The sequence below is a fragment of the Dama dama genome, chromosome 11, assembly GCF_033118175.1.
Source record: "Dama dama isolate Ldn47 chromosome 11, ASM3311817v1, whole genome shotgun sequence".
Taxonomy (NCBI): domain Eukaryota; kingdom Metazoa; phylum Chordata; class Mammalia; order Artiodactyla; family Cervidae; genus Dama; species Dama dama.
In genome coordinates this window covers 18,552,254-18,569,485 of record NC_083691.1, presented here as the reverse complement: position 1 = coordinate 18,569,485, position 17,232 = coordinate 18,552,254, and the positions used below count along the sequence as shown (strand labels likewise).

The window sequence follows — 17,232 nt, the reverse complement described above, 5'->3', positions numbered from 1 at the left end:
CACCCCCTTCTTCTCGTTTGTGTTTCCTGTTCAGGGCAAAAGTGCCAATATCTGTTCAGGCTCTCTGTCTTCCAGGGCAGCTACAGTGGAACTATGCCTGGTCTTAGAAAACAGATGTATAAAAATTACACAGCAATGTTAAATACACATTAGTATTTTGTATAGGGTAACTCTTCTTTTGTTGGCAGATTTTGCAGGCAGTTGAATAGGCATTTTATCAAGACCTTCCTGAGAAAATACACTAGATTTTAGGAACTCATAAGGTTAACATTATTGACTGTTACACTTTGGTATGAAGATGTTGATAAATTATGTTAATATGGAGAGTTTGTCTGTTTTAATTTGTTTTTTTCTTTATAGTTTTTCACCCTACCTCTTATATAGAAAGGGCATCAAGGAAAAAGTAATGGAGAAAAAAGTACAGGTTGAGTTTTACTTTTGTAGGTTTAAGAAAATTTGGTATGTCAAAATCTTAGACAAAATGTGGAAGAAGGAATTCACCTTTTAATGTAGTTCTCCTGTGGCCCCTCCCCTCGCCCCAGTTTTGATGCTTTTTCTTCTGCTAGATAAAAAAAATTTTTTGGCTTTATTACTTTCATGAATTATATTTCAGTAATACTTTTTAAGAATAGCATTGAGCTGTCAGGAATTGTGAGAGCATTAAATTCTAAGGATGTTAGTTACCTTCTTTTTGACTGAGATTACAGTAAGCTTTAAAAATGTACTCAGAGTATATCACTTTGCAGATGTACACTGAAAGGTCTCCTAGAATACATTTTGGGAGGAGTTGGTGTTATTTGGGGTTTTGAGAAATATAACTTCCAATCTTAGTCATAGTCTCTATTTGAATAATTTACTGCTCTCACAATTACATTTTAATATAATTGGACCTGAAATAATTGTCATCTAGAAATAGTAACTTAATGTGATTTTTTTTTTTTTTTTCTTTTCAGTTATGGACATCAGACAGTGCAGGAGAAGAATGTGATGCAGCAGAAGGGGCAGAAAACTAAGTGCACACAGGGTGTCATCTTTCTTCCCCTTGAAACCTTTTTACTCATCTCCATTCCTTATTCCATTTGGATTTCCTATAGCAAAGAAACCCATTCATGTGTATGGAATCAGCTGTTTATAGTCTTTTCACACTGCAGCTTTGGGAAAACTCCATTCCTTGATTTGTGTTTGTCTTAGCCTTCCTGGTGTGCAGTTACTGCTGTAGAAAAGTATTAATAGCTTCATTTCATACAAACATAAGTAACTTCCAAACACTTATATAGAAGACTAAAAATGTATCTGGTATTTAAGTAATCTGAACCAGTTCTGCAAGTGACTGTGTTTTGTATTACTGTGAAGATAAGAAAATGTAGCTAATTACAATTTAAAGAGTGTTCTACATAACTTCTTAATTTCTACATTCCCTCCCCTTACTCTTCTTCAGAGATTTCCTTTCAGTAAGCAACTTTTCCATCCTCTTAATGTATTCCTTTTTAGTAGGAATCCAGAAGTATTAGATTGAATGGAAAAGCATTTGACATTTTGGGGCTGGGGGGATCACAGATTAAAATGCCTCCTGTATCATATATATGTGATGGAGGACTTGTGTATCTGTGACAACAGGGAGTTTCCTTATTCACTCTTCATTTGCTGCTGTTTGAGTTGACAACTTCCCTTCCCAATAAAAACTCACTTACACCTCCTGCCTTTGTAGTTCTGGTATTCACTTTACTATGTAATAGAAGTAGCATGTTGCTGCCAGAATACAAGCATTGCTTTTGGCAAATTAAAGTGCATGTCATTTCTTAATACATTAGAAAGGGGGAAAAAGCACACAGTCCAGTCTAAAACATTAGTACTTTTCCATGCAGATTTGTGCACATGTGAGAGGGTGTCCAGTTTGTCTAGTGATTGTCATTTAGAGAGTTGGACCACTATTGTATGTTGCTAATCATTGACTGTAGTCCCAAAAAAGCCTTGTGAAAATGTTATGCCCTATGTAACAGCAGAGTAACATAAAATAAAGTTACATTTTATAAACCATCTACTCTGGCTTTGTAACAGTTGCATACTCACATTTAAGGGACAGATGAGTGTACTGCCTTCTGAAGTTTATTGCTGCTTCCCTTTTTTCTTCTGTGAAATGGAGCGGTGCTGCCTGGTTTTCTGTGTTGTGATCGCTTGTCTTGGAGAGCCTAGACAAGTTAAAGTTAAGTGATTGTGAGTGCCTTGGCTGGTGTTAGAATTATGCTTCAGTGGATATTCCAGCTGAATGCTAAAAGCTTAAGAGTACCTTCAGTTTTCAAATGATTCTCTTTGTGAACAGTTAAACTGTTGATGAATTCCAAATAATTTTGGTTTTATAATATCACCATGGCTATTATACTAGCCTGTCAAGTCAGGAAATAATCTGTGACTATGAAACAAGGTTTCATTTACACTTGATTTGCTTTCTGAGGGAAATGAAAACACAGAATTGAATGGGACAGTTATCAGTCCTAACCAAGTTGTAAGTACGGAATAAAGTAATCACTCCACTACTTTGGTGAGTTATGAAAGTACCTTCCTTCTTAAAGAGCAGGTTAGTCCCAGATTATATCCTTGCTGCAGAAGTGAACATCTTTAAGAGTGGGCCCAGGCTATAGTATTATATCCAGATGTATAGAGGATATTTATAGACTACTGCAGAGAACTCAAGTTGGGGTAGAGGGAGGGTTTAAAGCCACATTTGAGCTTTCTTAACTTTTAAAATTACTGAGTTCAGAAAATCTAAATGTTACATCTATTTTGTAGATAGAATTTTTATTTACCTATTTGGCCACGCTCTGTGGCATGCAGGAATCTTAGTTTCCTGACCAGGGTTTGCATCTGTACCTGGTGCAGTAGAGTCTTAACCACTGGACTGCCAGGGTATTCCCCAGTAGTCAGAACTTTTTAATCGACAGTTTTCCCTTTAAAATGTTGTTTAGGTCTTAATAACTGAAAATAATGAAGGGGGAATTCCCCCTTCATTATTTTCAGTTATTAAAACCTAAACGATGATCCAAAAATCAAAGCAATAGGGATTTCTCTTCCAACATTCAGCTGTGATTATTAGAGCTTAGATTGGGAAAGAACAGTACTTTTTTTGGATGGGATTGGTAGACTACATTCATGTCTATAACTATAAATGTTTATGAGTAGACAGTTTTTTAAAAACCATGAAAAGTAGGGAAGCCCATTTAAAGTGTGAAAATTCTAATAAGAGTAAAACAATTTGAGAAGATCAGAATTCTAGTCACTTAAATAGAGGGCAACCTTTCAAAAATATTTGAGGGCCTATTTAAGCACAAATGTAATCAGTTCAGTTCAGTTGCTCAGTCATGTCCAACTCTTTGTGACCCCATGGACTTGCAAGCACATGAGGCCTCCCTGTCCATCACCAACTCCTGGAGTTTACTCAAAACTCCTGTCCGTAGAGGCAGTGATGCCATCCAACCATCTCATCCCTGTTGTTCCCCTTTCTCCTGCCTTCAGTCTTTCCCAGGATCAGTTCAGTTCAGTCGTGTACAACTCTGCGAACTCAAGAACCACAGCACGCCAGGCCTCCCTGTCCATCACCAACTCCCATAGTTTACCCAAACTCATGTCCTTTGAGTTGGTGATGCCATCTAACCATCTCATCCTCTGTCTTCCCCTTCTCTTCCTGCCTTCAGTCTTTCCCAACATTGGGGTCTTTTCAAATGAGTCAGCTCTTTGCATCAGGTGGCCAAGATACTGGAGTTTCAGCTTCAACATCGGTCCCTTCCAGTGAACACCTAGGACTAATTTCTTTTAGGATGGACTGGTTGGATCTCCTTGCTGTCCAAGGGACTCTCAAGAGTCTTCTCCAACACCACAGTTCAAAAGCATTAATTCTTCAGCATTCAGCTTTCTTTATAGTCCAACTCTCACATCCATACATGACTACTGGGAAAACCATAGCTTTGACTAGACGGACCTTTGTTGGCAGAGTAATGTCTCTGCTTTTTAAAATGATGTCTAGGTTGGTCATAACTTCTAAGGAGCAAGTGTCTTTTAATTTCACGTCTGCAATTACCATCTGCAGTGATTTTGAAGCCCCCCAAAATAGTCTGTCACTGTTTCCCGATCTATCTGCCATGAAGTTTTGGGACCAGATGCCATGATCTTAGTTTTCTGAATGTTGAGCTTTAAGCCAACTTTTTCTCTCTCCTCTTTCACTTTCATTAAGAGGCTCTTTAGTTCTTTGCTTTTTGCCATATGTGTGTCATCTGCATATCTGAGGTTATTGATATTTCTCCTGGCAATCTTGATTCCAGCTTATGCTTCATCCAGTCCAGCATTTCACATGATATACTCTGCATATAAGTTAAATAATCAGGGTGACAATATACAGCCTTGATGTACTCCTTTCCAGATTTGGAACCAGTCTATTCCATGTCCAGTTCTAACTGTTGCTTCTTGACCTGCATACAGATTTCTCAGGAGGCAGGTCAGGTGGTCTAGTATTCCTATGTCAGAATTTTCCACAGTTTGTGGTGATCCACACAATCTTTGGCATAGTCAGTAAAGCAGAATTAGACGTTTTTCTGGAACTCTCTTGCTTTTTCAATGATCCAGCGGATGTTGGCAATTTGATCACTGGTTCCTCTGCCTTTTCTAAATCCAGCTTGAACATCTAGAGTTCACAGTTCACATACTGTTGAAGCCTGACTAGGAGAATTTTGAGCATTAATTTACTAGCGTGTGATGAGTGCAATTGTGTGGTAGTTTGAGGATTCTTTGGCATTGCCTTTCTTTGGGATTGGAATGAAATCTGACCTTTTCCAGTCCTGTGGCCATTGCTGAGTTTTTCAAATTTGCTGACATATTGAGTGCAGCACCTTCACAGTATCACCTTTCAGGATTTGAAATAGCTCAACTGTAATTCCATCACCTCCACTAGCTTTGTTCCTAGTGATGCTTTCTAAGGCCCACTTGACTTCACATTCCAGGATGTCTGGCTCTAGGTGAGTGATCACACCATCATGATTATCTGGGTCGTGAAGATCTTTTTTGTATAGTTCTGTGTATTCTTGTCACCTCTTCTTAATATCTTCTGCTTCTGTTAGGTCCATACCATTTCTGTCCTTTATTCTGCCCATCTTTGCATGAAAAATTCTCTTGGTATTTCTAATTTTCTTGAAGAGATCTCTAGTCTTTCCTATTCTATTGTTTTCCTCTGTTTCTTTGCACTGATCACTGAGGAAGGCTTTCTTATCTCTCCTTGCTATTCTTTGGAACGCTGCATTCAAATGGGTATATCTTTCCTTTTATACTATGCCTTTCGCTTCTCTTCTTTTGACAGCTATTTGTGAGGCCTCCTCAGACAACCATTTTGCCTTTTTGCATTTCTTTTTCTTGGGAATGGTCTTGATAACTGTTTCCTGTACAATGTCACGAATCTCTGTCCATAGTTGTTCAGGCATTCTTATCAGATCTAATCCCTTGAATCTATTTCTCACTTCCACTGTATAATCATGAGATTTGATTTAGGTCATACCTGAATGATCTAGTGGTTTTCCCTACTTTCTTCAATTTAAGTCTGAATTTGGCAATAAGGTGTTCATGATCTGAACCACAGTCATCTCCCGGTCTTGTTTTTGCTGACTGTATAAAGCGTCTTCATCTTTGGCTGCAAAGAATATAATCAATCTGATTTCGGTATTGACCATCTGGTGATGTCCATGTGTAGAGTCTTCTCTTGTGTTGTTGGAAGAGGGTGTTTGCTATGACCAGTGCGTTCTCTTGTCAAAACTCTATTAGCCTTTGCCCTGCTTAATTCTGTACGCCAATGCCAAATTTGCCTGTTCGTCCAAGTATTTCTTGACTTCCTACTTTTGTATTCCAGTTCCCTGTAATGAAAAGGACATCTGTTTGGGGCATTAGTTCTAGAAGGTCTTGTAGGTCTTCATAGAACCATTCAACTTCAGCATAACTGGTCAGGGCATAGATTTGGATTACTGTGATATTGAATGGTTTGCCTTGTACACTAATGTGATAATTTTTGTTAAATTATTAATATGAGCCAGGTTTTATCTGTACTGATTATAGATAGGTGTCATCTGATACTTACAAGACTAACACGTAAACTCCTCATTCTTATGGTTTAGGAAGACATCTACTTTACAGTGATTAAGGCAATTATGTTTGTTTTATTCTGCCGTGTATCATCTTCCCTTGTATAATTTGTTTTACCATGTTTGCAAGAGGATAATTACCATGTATGAATATCATATACATTACTATTGAATTTTGAGGCCATCACAGTTAAGTATCAATATAAACAACCTGCCACAATAACGTTTTTGATCCATTCAACAGGTGCTTAAGAAACCTGTAGTACCTAAAGATGAGTCCAGACCATCGTGAAGTCCAGTTCACAGCAGACTTGCCAGTTACTGCTTAGCCACATTTACTTACAAAAGCTTCAGACCTGATGCTTAAAGGGAGTAAGTAATAATAAATAGCCAAGGGGAGAAGCTGGAGACTGAACGAAGCATCATCAGTTTATAGCACCTTGAGCATGGCCATAAATGGTCTGGTCCTTTTGTTTTAGTTACAGGGAATCCGCGTTGATTGAAATCATTCTAGTGCTGGGTCATGTACCTTCATATTTAATCCTCTCAGCTGCCCTGCCAAATAAATTTCCCTTTGACCGATAGGACATCTGATCAGAAAAAAAATGAAGTTATTTGTCCAAAGTTGTGTGTCTTAAATGGCAGACGTATAGTTTGAAATCAGATGCCAAAACCAAATTAATTTCTGTGCCACTATTGCCAGTTGTGGGTGCTTCTACTTACTTACTGTGGCAGGTAAGTAGAAATTAGTTTCTTTTCTCCCATATTTGGAGGATTTGTTATTTTAACTCTTGCCCAACTTACCCCTTAATCTGTCAGCTTTACCTTTGAGGGAAACCTTAAAACCAGCTCAAGCAATATTAGGACGTTCTGAACCTCCATGGTTATGGCAACAAGTCCAAAAAAGTCAACTGACTCCCAAGATCCCAGCTAATGTCTGACCTGAAACTAGATAAAAGTAGACAAAAACAGGTGAAAATAGCTCCAGATTCACAGTAGTTCTCTACTGTGTAAAGTGAAAAGAATTTTCAATGAAAATTGTTTCTTTTGCCATTCAGATTTAGAAATTGAAGGCTTTAGTTTATATTTCTCTCATAAGTCTTCTTAAAAGGTGTGAGCCCTCTAATGATTTTCAGAAAGTAAGGAAAAATTAATGTTCATTACCAAGAATTTCGTGTGGTTCACACTGAAGGCCCTTGTGTAATCAATGTTAATCATATACCCAACGTTGCAGTGTGGCAGTGAGGCCGTTGGCAAGGTTCTATCCCAGGGTCCCCGCTGGCAGCTGCATGTGATCTTGGATGACCGTATTGGAAGCTGGACTTACTCATCTTCACGGGTTATGTTTTTAAGCATCTTCACAAATTCAACTCAGTTTCATAAAATTTTGGGGGTAGATTTCTCTCCTGATTTTTGAAATGAGGAAACTAAGGCACGGAAGCTAATGACATGCTCTAGGACTTGAGTCTCATAGCTAAGTGAGTATTGGTATCAGGATTCAAACTTGGGTAATCTACCTGAAAGTTGGTATACTTGCTACTGTGTTAATGTTGCCCTTTTTTGAGATTAAAACTGGGATAGTTTCTTTAAACTTTAGATATGACCAATTAGTGGACAATGGAAACCTAGTCGGTCACGGCCAGCCCCTCCCCTTTTTTTAATAGAAATATGGGCATGTTAATAAGCATAATAGTTTGTGAAATCATTTTCAATTTATGTGAACAGTGGGTTGTGATGTAAAATTGATTTCAATTGAATTTAAGAGTGATTTCTTCTAGATGAGCTTAAAGGTTTCTTGACAAGATTCATGTCCTAGGATTGCAAGTTGCTCATAGTTTTACTGTGGTTAATGGTGTCAGAGTTTTAATGGTGGCACTGCTGGGTTCCTTCCACTAAACAATATTGTGATAATGGTGCACTTTCTACTTTAGACTGTGCTGAGTAGTGAGTCCCTTGTTGCCTTTTTAAAGAAAAAAAGGGGATTCCTTTTGAGAGTGATACTTTTATTCTACTTGCTGGAGGGATTCTATAAAGATTAATTCTTTTGTCTTTTCTTTGTCCTCAGACACTGATTCTGCAACATATCACAGCCTTAGCCTAAGACCATCGAGGAGGTACTTAAACCACTAGCAAAGAGGCTTATTAAGGGCTTTCATGAGACATGAATTATTAAATGGATTTGAAACTGGGTTGAGTCCCAAGTAAAAATCAGTACAATAGGCCTTACTACTCTAGGCTCTTTTAAGTTCTTTTGTTTGAGCTGAAATACAGTTCTGTGAGGAGTATCTGAGGTTCTTATCCAAATGTGTATCAAAAAAGTTGTGTAATGACTATAATTTGAACTAAAGACTTAGCAATTTCCTTGCTAATTTAGACAAATGAAATTATATACTGTAGACTCATTTGTTTGGAATGCTACACTGTGGCTTGCTGATTTAGTTCTCTGTCTCTCTCGGGTGTTCACTTTGCTCCTGGCTCTGATGGTATGTGCGCCTGAGGTTAGGGTCCACTGTCACCTAGGCTATTGCAAAATGCCCTGATGTAGTTATTAATAGTAGAAATTTGCCTGTATATACAGGATCATTTCTGTGGCAACAGAAAACCAGAAAAGGTTTGTTTAAGACCAGTTTAACTTAGAATACAGCCTGATTTTCTTTCCACTATGGAAATATAGGGGAGTTAAACCCACTCAGTGAGGCTCAGGTTAACCTCATTTCTGAGGACATGTGTATACATGAGGAATTGGCATTTATTGAAAAAAATCCCTCATTTTATGAGCCACTTCACACCATCTGACTTTAACTTGGGCCTATGAAGGAGATCAGACTACTTGTTTCTCATTTTCTTCTGGTGTTGCCAGGTTTTTTGCCCATTTGGAATTAGTGCTGAGACCTGTAGGTCTTTAGACATGGCCCTGAACATCTAAACAGAGCCATTCTCTGTAACAGATGGTGTTCTTTCAGCTGTTCGAGAACTTAGAACCTTGGAGGATTCACTGGAAAGATTTCTGAAGACTGTTGTTTTCTGAGACTGAAGCAATACCACCACTTAGGAGCTAGGAGCATAAATGGGGCAAGATTACTTGTTGATTCACGTGAGAGACATGTGATCTGTCGGAAAGAGACCTAGCTTTTGTGGTCATTCATTCTGTTATTCACTCGTTTAACTTGCAGCTTTGCCACTTTTTTAGTTGTAGGCCTCATCTCTGTCAGCTTCAGTTTTCTTGCCTATGAAAGATAGACAGTTACCCTGCCTCTGAGCCAATACATGAAAGTATTTCGAGGTGTAAATATTTGTGGGATGTATAGATGAGGACTACTTTGATACAGTAGCAGGACAGCCTGATTTCAGAATTGGAAAGTTCTAATAAGGTGAAACCAGTCTTGTGGAAGAGAAAACCAACCACATTTGGAGCAGGGCTATTGCCGTAGATTTTCAAGGACATGGTAGACACAAAAAGAAAATGACAGTGTAACTTGGGAATGCAAATTAAAAAAAAAAAAAACTATTAAGCATGGGTTTTGCTTCTAATTAGCATTCTCTGATGGAACAGATGGGGAAAGGTCATTTTGTTGAAATAAGTAGAGAATAAAGACCCAGAGAACAAGTACCAAGAAGAAATGCCTTTGTTTCTCAAGAGTTAACTATGGTAAGTGATTGTAGTGCCACAGGGCCATAATTATCAAATTTAGCATGCATCGTGATCACCTGGAGGGCTTACTGCAACAGTTTTTGATTCAGTAGGTTTGAGGTAGGGCCCATAGGTAATGTGCCTTTCTAACAAGTTCCCAGGCCATGCAGATGGTGATGCTCAGGACTTGGTTCTTAGGAAACCATGGCTTTAAGGAAGCGTGGACAATAAGGCCAAAGTAAAAGGTCAGGTGATTTTCACCGCAGGGGAATAAAAAGGAGTCACTTCTGAATCTAGCAGCACACTTGACAGTTGTGCTCACCTGAGGCTAATGAATGAGGGCCTTCCTCTCGGCAACTGAAATCGTTGGGTTGATAACGCAGACGAGCCTAGGAGGTTCTGTTTCACTCTGCCTCACCCTCGCAGTCATGCCCATGTCATTGGTTTTTGTATTAAAGTAAAAATGCAGTTATAGTCTAATACTGAGCAAGCAGATTGCATGATTTGACAAGTTGCTGAGAGGGTGACTTAGAACTGATCCTGAAGGTCTTAGGTAAGGAGGATCTCTGGCTGGTGGACATGCGGTTAGAGGTCTGTGTTCAGAGTTAATGGGAAATCAGTGTTGGGAGATTGAGGCAGGAAGCCAGGGATGTATTAACATCTCAACCATGGGCCAGAAGCGTAGAGACTTGTTAGGGCTGCATGTGAGCTGATGAGTGGCTCTGTGGGTCACGAGGGTCAAACTACAGGCCTGATATTTCTCTTGCAGTTGAGTTCCTTCTGTGTTTATTCTATTAATTTCTCTAGTTCTTAAATTGTTGATTCAAGGCAAAAGTAAAATTTGAATGAGCTTTCTCTCTCAAAGATAAAAATGGAAAAAGTAATATGTAGGCATTTACTGTTGCGTTGTGTTGACGTATTTCATTTGCTTTTAAGGTGCAGGGCTGCAGCTATCAATCAGAATGCTTATTTCAGATCAAACCACAAGTGTTTCTCTCAGGGTAACGGGTATCCTGAGTTTAGCTCTGCAAATTTTGCTTAAATTTCTAATAGATCAGATAATGAAAGGAATAATGACTCAAAGAAGTGATTCAAATTGTTGCTGACCTAGTATATTTCCAGTCCTGTATTTGGCAACAAAGGCTCTGAAGACATAACAGAGCTGGCCTCACTCACCTATCAGGTTTGTAATCTGACGAGACATGCATAATGAACATATGAAGCACCAGACATACCAAAACACAGTGCCTGTGCCATGCAGCAGCTCAGTCAGTCCCAGTGGATCAAATGTGTGAGTTGTGTCTGCATTTCGGAGTGGGAGGAGAGTGCAGTGTGGAGAGATGTGGGGAAAGGAGGGTGATGCAAATAGCCCATGTTGTCTAGGATCTTTTGGTACCACCTGCCGATATGGATCAGAGAAGGCAATGGCAACCCACTCCAGTACTCTTGCCTGGAAAATCCCTTGAGTCAGTGATGCCATCCAACCACCTCGTCCTCTGTTGTCCCCATTTTGCTTTAATTCTTTATGATGAAATAAAGTTACTTCTATGAGTGTTTTAAAGCAAATAATGGGCATTATGTCTCTTCACAAGAAACATAATATTTCCTTTCATAATAACAATAATCACACCTAACAAAACTACATTCATTGGCATCATTTATTATTCAGTTCATATTTATATTTCCCCAATTGTCTTAAAAAATATTTGTAGTGATTTGTTGCCATGTAGGTTCAAAAAGGGTCTACACGTTGTGTTTGTTTGAAGGGGGTCTTATGTTTCTTAATGCAGAGCACGCTCCTCTTTTGAGGGGTGGCGGCGTCATCTTGTGCTGAAGCCAGATTCTGTTAGATGGCCCCGTTTTGGACTTGTCTCTTGCTTCCTGTGGTTTTATGTAGCTGGTCTCTCTATTCTATCCATATCTCCCTTTGCTGCTTTTAGTTTTATGTAGCTGATTTTTCTCTGCCCTCAACCCCATCTCCTGTAAGTGGAAGTTAGCTCAAGAGGCTTTACAAGAGTCACGTTCAGCTTCCCTGGCAAGAAACCTGTGATTGTGCTGTGTGCTTCATAACACAGCTCATCAAGGACCGTGCTTGTGTATCTTTGTAAGTCTTGTTCTCTGGGTCTAGAACATCCTTCCCTTCCCTTTCTACCTAGCAAATTCCTATTCTTCCTTCAAAATCTTGTTTCACTCAGCTATAGCTAGAGAAAACTCATTGCTAACTTATTCAGTTTAAAGTGCAGAAGATTCCTGATGACTCTGGGGAGGTAGTACTTCTTAGCAGAAATGAGTGTGCTAAGGGAAAGGAGAACGTCAAGGCTGTATATTGTCACCCTTCTTATTTAACTTATATGCAGAGTACATCATGTGAAATGCCGAGCTGGATGAAGCACAAGCTGGAATCAAGATTGCCAGAAGAAATACCAATAACCTCAGATTCGCAGATGACACCACTCTTATGGCAGAAAGCGAAGAAGAACTAAAAGAGCCTCTTGATGAAAATGAGAGGAGAGTGAAAAAGTTGGCTTAACACTCAACATTTAGAAAACTAAGATCATGGCATCCAGTCCCATCACTTCATGGCAAATAGATGGGGAAACAATGGAAACAGTGACAGACTATTTTTTTAGGCTCCAAAATCACTGCAGATGGTGACTGCAGCCTTAAAATTAAAAAACACTCCTTGGAAGAAAAGCTATGACTAATCTAGACAGCATGTTAAAAAGCAGAGACATTACTTTGCCAACAAAGGTCCATCTAGTCAAGGCTATGGTTTTCCAGTAGTCAAAAAAAAAAAAAAAAAAAAGGAAAAAGAAAAAGGGATTTCCCTGGAGGTCTGGTGGTTAGGATATTGCACTCCCAGTGCAGGGGGTAGAGGTGCCCTTCCTGGTTGGGGAACTAAAATCCTACAAGCCGCTACTGTGTAACCAAAAAAAAAAAAAAGTTACCATGGTTTAGGCAACAAAGTCGTGGACTGGAGATCAGAGCCCTGGGCTGTCATTCCTGCCTGTTAACTTGCTCTGAGACTTTGCCAACATCAATGGCCCTCTTTCTGTAAACTTCAGGAAGGCTGGGGAATTCTAGGAACATGTTTCAGGAGTACTTCAATCCCAAATGCTCTGCTTTGATCTATTTTGTACATTGTTTCTTTTGGAGATAGAGTGCTACTGCTAAAAACAATAATAGCCAAAAAAATCTTCCAAACATCACCAAGCTAGATGACAACTACATCCCCTTGTTTGTTTAAAATTCACATCTTTATCGCTAAGCTGGAGCATGTTTTTTTTTTATTTGTTTTTTTCTTTTTCATCTTTTGACTGTTTCATTGCATATGGCATCTTTGTTCCCCCACCAGGGATTGAACATACCCCAAAAAGTTCCAGACATATCTTTTTTATGGGACACAATTCCATCCATTACAAGCATTAAATTGTCTAATTTGTCTGATTAATGGGAATAGCCTTCTGCACAGGACTGTGTTATTTGCTGTTGAAGGTAACATGGTCCTTGCCTCAGGAACGTATGCTCTTGTGGAGAAAAGCAAGATAACATCGGTGGACAACATTGTGGGACAAAACAGGATAGATTATGAAAGAGGCAAGAAATATGCCATGAGGAGGAGGCATTTTATCTAAGTGTAATCTGAGACCAGAGGCAAGAAAGTCACTTTAGAGGCTGTTAGACTGGTACAGAGGAGAGAGTGAGGGGCTGAGCGGGACAGTTTCCATTAACGCCAGCCAAGCGTGTTAATGGTGCTTATCTACAGAGGAAAATATTTAGATACAGCTTTGTATGACCTAAAGAGTAAAAAGTCAGTGTGGCTAAATACAAGATGATATCCTGGGTTGAATCCTGGAACTGAAACTGTGCAGTCCTATTAGTGGTTATCAAGGGCTGGAAGAAGGGAGTAGTGAAGAATGACTGCTTAGTGGGTCTGGGGGTTTTTTGTGGGGGTGATTAAAATGTTCTAGAACTAGATAGTGGTGATGGTTATACAACCCTGGATGTACTGAATGCCACTAATGATACATTTTATGTCACGTCTATTTCATCACAATTTTTAAAAGACTTAAAAAGGCACATATTTCTAAAAATTGTGAAATCTGATGTTTTCTAGTTTTGACAAAACATACCTAGATTATGTAAGATACTAACATTAGTGGAAGCTGAGTGAAGAGAATGGGAACTCTAAACTGTCTTGCAGCTTTCCTGTACATCTGAAATGATTCCCAAATGAAAATTTTATTTAAAAAAATTGACAGGAAAAAAATGCATGATAGCTTTTTTTTTTTTTAGACCAGTATCACATTGTATGTGTTTTTGTGTTTCTCTGTACCTTTCATTTTTTAGAATGTAAGTCTATTGAGGGCAAAGGTATGATGTGCATCTTTGGTATTTTTTTTTTCTAGGCTTGTTGAGGTATAATTGATAAAAAATTGTATATACACACACAACACATATATATTTAATTGTATATATTTAAGGTATACACTGTGTTGATTTTATATACCTTTTCACTGTGAGATGATTATCACAATCAAGCTAGTTACTGTATCTATAGTTACTGTTCTTGTGTGGTGAGAACACTTCAGATCTCCTCTCTGAGCAAAGTTCAAGTGTATAAAACAGTGTTCTTAACCATGGTCAGCATAGTGTACCTTAGATCCCCACATTTTATAACTGAAAGCTTGTACCTTTCACCAGATCTCCCATCCCCACTGCTTCCACCCCCAGACTCTGGCAACCACTTTTCTACTCTCTGCTTGAGTTTACCCTTTATATAATTTTACATATAAATGAGATCATACTGTGTTTATCTTTCTGTGTCTCGACATTTCATTTAGCATAATGTACTTCAGGTTCCTCCATGTTGTTGCAAATGGCAAGATTTCCTTCCTTTTTATGTCTAAATATTGAATCTCATTGTATGTATATACCATATATTCCTTATCCACTTACCTGCCAGTGGACACAGGTTGTTTCCAAATCTTGGCTACTATTGAAGGAGAAAAGAGAACAGGCTCTGTCTTGAAAGCAGGACTCCATCTTGGGCCGGACTGTGGACTTTGAGCTATATGCCCAGTGTCTATGGAAACGACATACCAACTGGAAAACCAGGCCCCCGGAAGGAAGAGCCCTAGGGCTTTCCATGCCTAAAAGAATACCCTGATTATCTGTGTAACCGAATAGAATCATACATTCTATTATGTTTATTGGGGTATGACCACAAGCCTATTGATAATTGTCCACTGTTAACTAGGTTTAAGGCATATGAATCACGGGTTAACTTTTATTGTTCTTTCTTTTTCCTTTCTTCAGACTAGTTTCAGCAAACCTGATACACTCAGGGTATATAAGGTTTTCACAAAGACTGGTTGAGATCCTCGGCTAAGAGGAGACTCTGCCTTGGGCCCGCCGGTGTAATAAACTGCACTCCACTATCTGCATTGTCCTTCTGAGTGAGTTTGTTTCCTGGAACGCGTGGCTATGAATCATGCAGTGAACGTGGGGGTGCAGGTATCTCTTTGACATACTGATTTCATCCACTTTGGAGGTATTTTCTAAAGAATTAGCATATTTTAAACATTCATTACCTGAGTTCTGTTTTTCTAAAAAGGATTAAATAGAACATGTTTTCAATTAAGGCCTCCGGCCACTGCAGAACTGGAGGGTAATTGGCGCTTGCCTTCTCTCAGGCCTGTCAACCTGAGGGTAATGACTTTTGGCCACTTCAGACCTGAGGTGATTTCATACCAGCACAAGTTGACATTTTTTTCTCTCTATCCAATCTGTTCTCTACGTTCAGTTATTCACATGGCTCAATTACTCTGAGATCTCACGAGAAGAGAGAGATTTAAGAAGGAAAAGAACACAGCTCCATATTTCGTATGGTATACAGTTTGTAAGGGATATGCTTTGCTCACAGCCAGATTAGCCACTGCAAATCATTCTGTGATAAAAGACAAGGACGCCTGTAAAAAAGACATAAAAAATGTGTGTGTGTGTGTGTGAGGGAGACAGGGAGAGAAAGAAATTGTTACTGAAGTTTTAGAAATGAACCTTTTTTTTTCTTTTTAATAAATGCTAACTGATTTCATTGTAATTTAGAAAATACAGGTAGGCATATAATCATAAGGAAGAATAAGAGGTAAATATAAGTAGTTCATAGTTCAATTTTCTGCTCTTTCTCATCTAATTGTGCCAATTTTCCAAGTCATGAGACATTCTTCAGAAACATCATTCTCAATGACTGCATCATATTAAGTAGTAAAACCACCTTAAAAACTGATTTAAGTTTTGCATAGTAGTACATTAACATGTTACATATTACAAAGCTACAAAGGATATGTAGAGAAAATCACCTAAGAGGCAATGTAGATTACCAGTTTTATTTTTAATTTAATTTTTTATTGAAGGATAATTGCTTTACAGAAATTCGTTGTTTTCTGTCAAACCTCAACATGAATCAGCCATAGGTATACATCTATCCCCTCCATTTTGAACCTCCCTCCCATCTCCTTCCCCATCCCACCCCTCTAAGTTGATACAGAGTCCCTGTTTGAGTTTCTTAGCCATAGAGCAAATTCCCACTGGCTGGCTGTTTCACACATGGTGATGTGAGTTCCCATGTTACTCTCCGTACATCTCACCCTCTCCTCGCCTCCCCATGGCCACAGTTCTATTCTCTATGTCTGTTTCTCCATTGCTGCCCTGTAAGTAAATTCTTCAGTACCATTTTTCTAGATTCTGTAAATATGCATTAGAATACAATATTTCTCTTTCTGACTTCACTGTATAATAGGTTCTAGGTTCATCCATCTCATTAGAACTGACTCAAAGGCGTTCCTTTTTATGGCTGAGTAATATTCCATTGTGTATATATACCACAACTTCTTTATCCATTCATCTGTTGATGGGCGTCTAGGTTGCTTCCATGTTCTAGCTAATATAAATAGTACTTCAATGAATAATGGGATGCATGTGTCTTTTTCAATGAAATGACTAGTTTCCTTCTCTTTTCAGACTTGAGGGGAAATAATTCAGTTTCAAGAGGGCTGGTTATTATTTTTTATTAAAAAAAGATTCCCAAAGAATCATCTGTTTATCAGCATAGATACTCAAATAATCTGCTTTGCTCCATGCATGATATATTTTTTCATTTTTCTTTCTGGACTCTGTCCATGAAATTCTCCAGGCAAGAATACTGGAGTGGGTAGCCATTCCCTTCTCCAGGGGATGTTTCCAACCCAGGGGTTAAACCTGTCTCCTGCATTGCAGGCAGATTCTCTGCCATCTGAGCTATTAGGAAGCCCGCTTTCTTTCTAAAAGGATCTGAAATACATTAACATTTCTGAACTAAAATCTTGGAAACTATAGTTCTTGGTACACGACTTTGTATATAGTCATATTCCAATAAGAGGGTTCTGATTTCTGAGGGAGACTTGCAGATTTACTCGTACTTTTTCAGGTGCTAACTTCACACAGATT

At 38.7% G+C, this 17,232-nt stretch overlaps 1 protein-coding gene and 1 long non-coding RNA gene across 3 annotated transcripts in view; one reads left to right on the top strand and one right to left on the bottom strand.

Moving 5' to 3' along the window:
• YWHAQ (tyrosine 3-monooxygenase/tryptophan 5-monooxygenase activation protein theta) overlaps positions 1 to 2,037 on the top strand; it is a 32,099-nt gene extending 30,062 nt beyond the window's left edge. For both annotated transcript variants that reach the window (XM_061154797.1, XM_061154798.1), the window contains exon 6: positions 954 to 2,037. In XM_061154797.1, coding sequence (XP_061010780.1) covers positions 954 to 1,013 — 60 coding nt within the window. In that variant the 3' untranslated portion in view covers positions 1,014 to 2,037. The remainder of the gene's footprint in view (positions 1 to 953) is intronic.
• On the bottom strand, positions 2 to 15,255 carry LOC133064542 (uncharacterized). Its single transcript, XR_009694650.1, has 3 exons — positions 14,704 to 15,255; positions 2,071 to 2,189; positions 2 to 562 (listed from the first exon to the last, which is right to left on the bottom strand). It is a non-coding gene; the product is annotated as an uncharacterized LOC133064542 (long non-coding RNA).
• Positions 15,256 to 17,232: the final 1,977 nt, after the last annotated feature.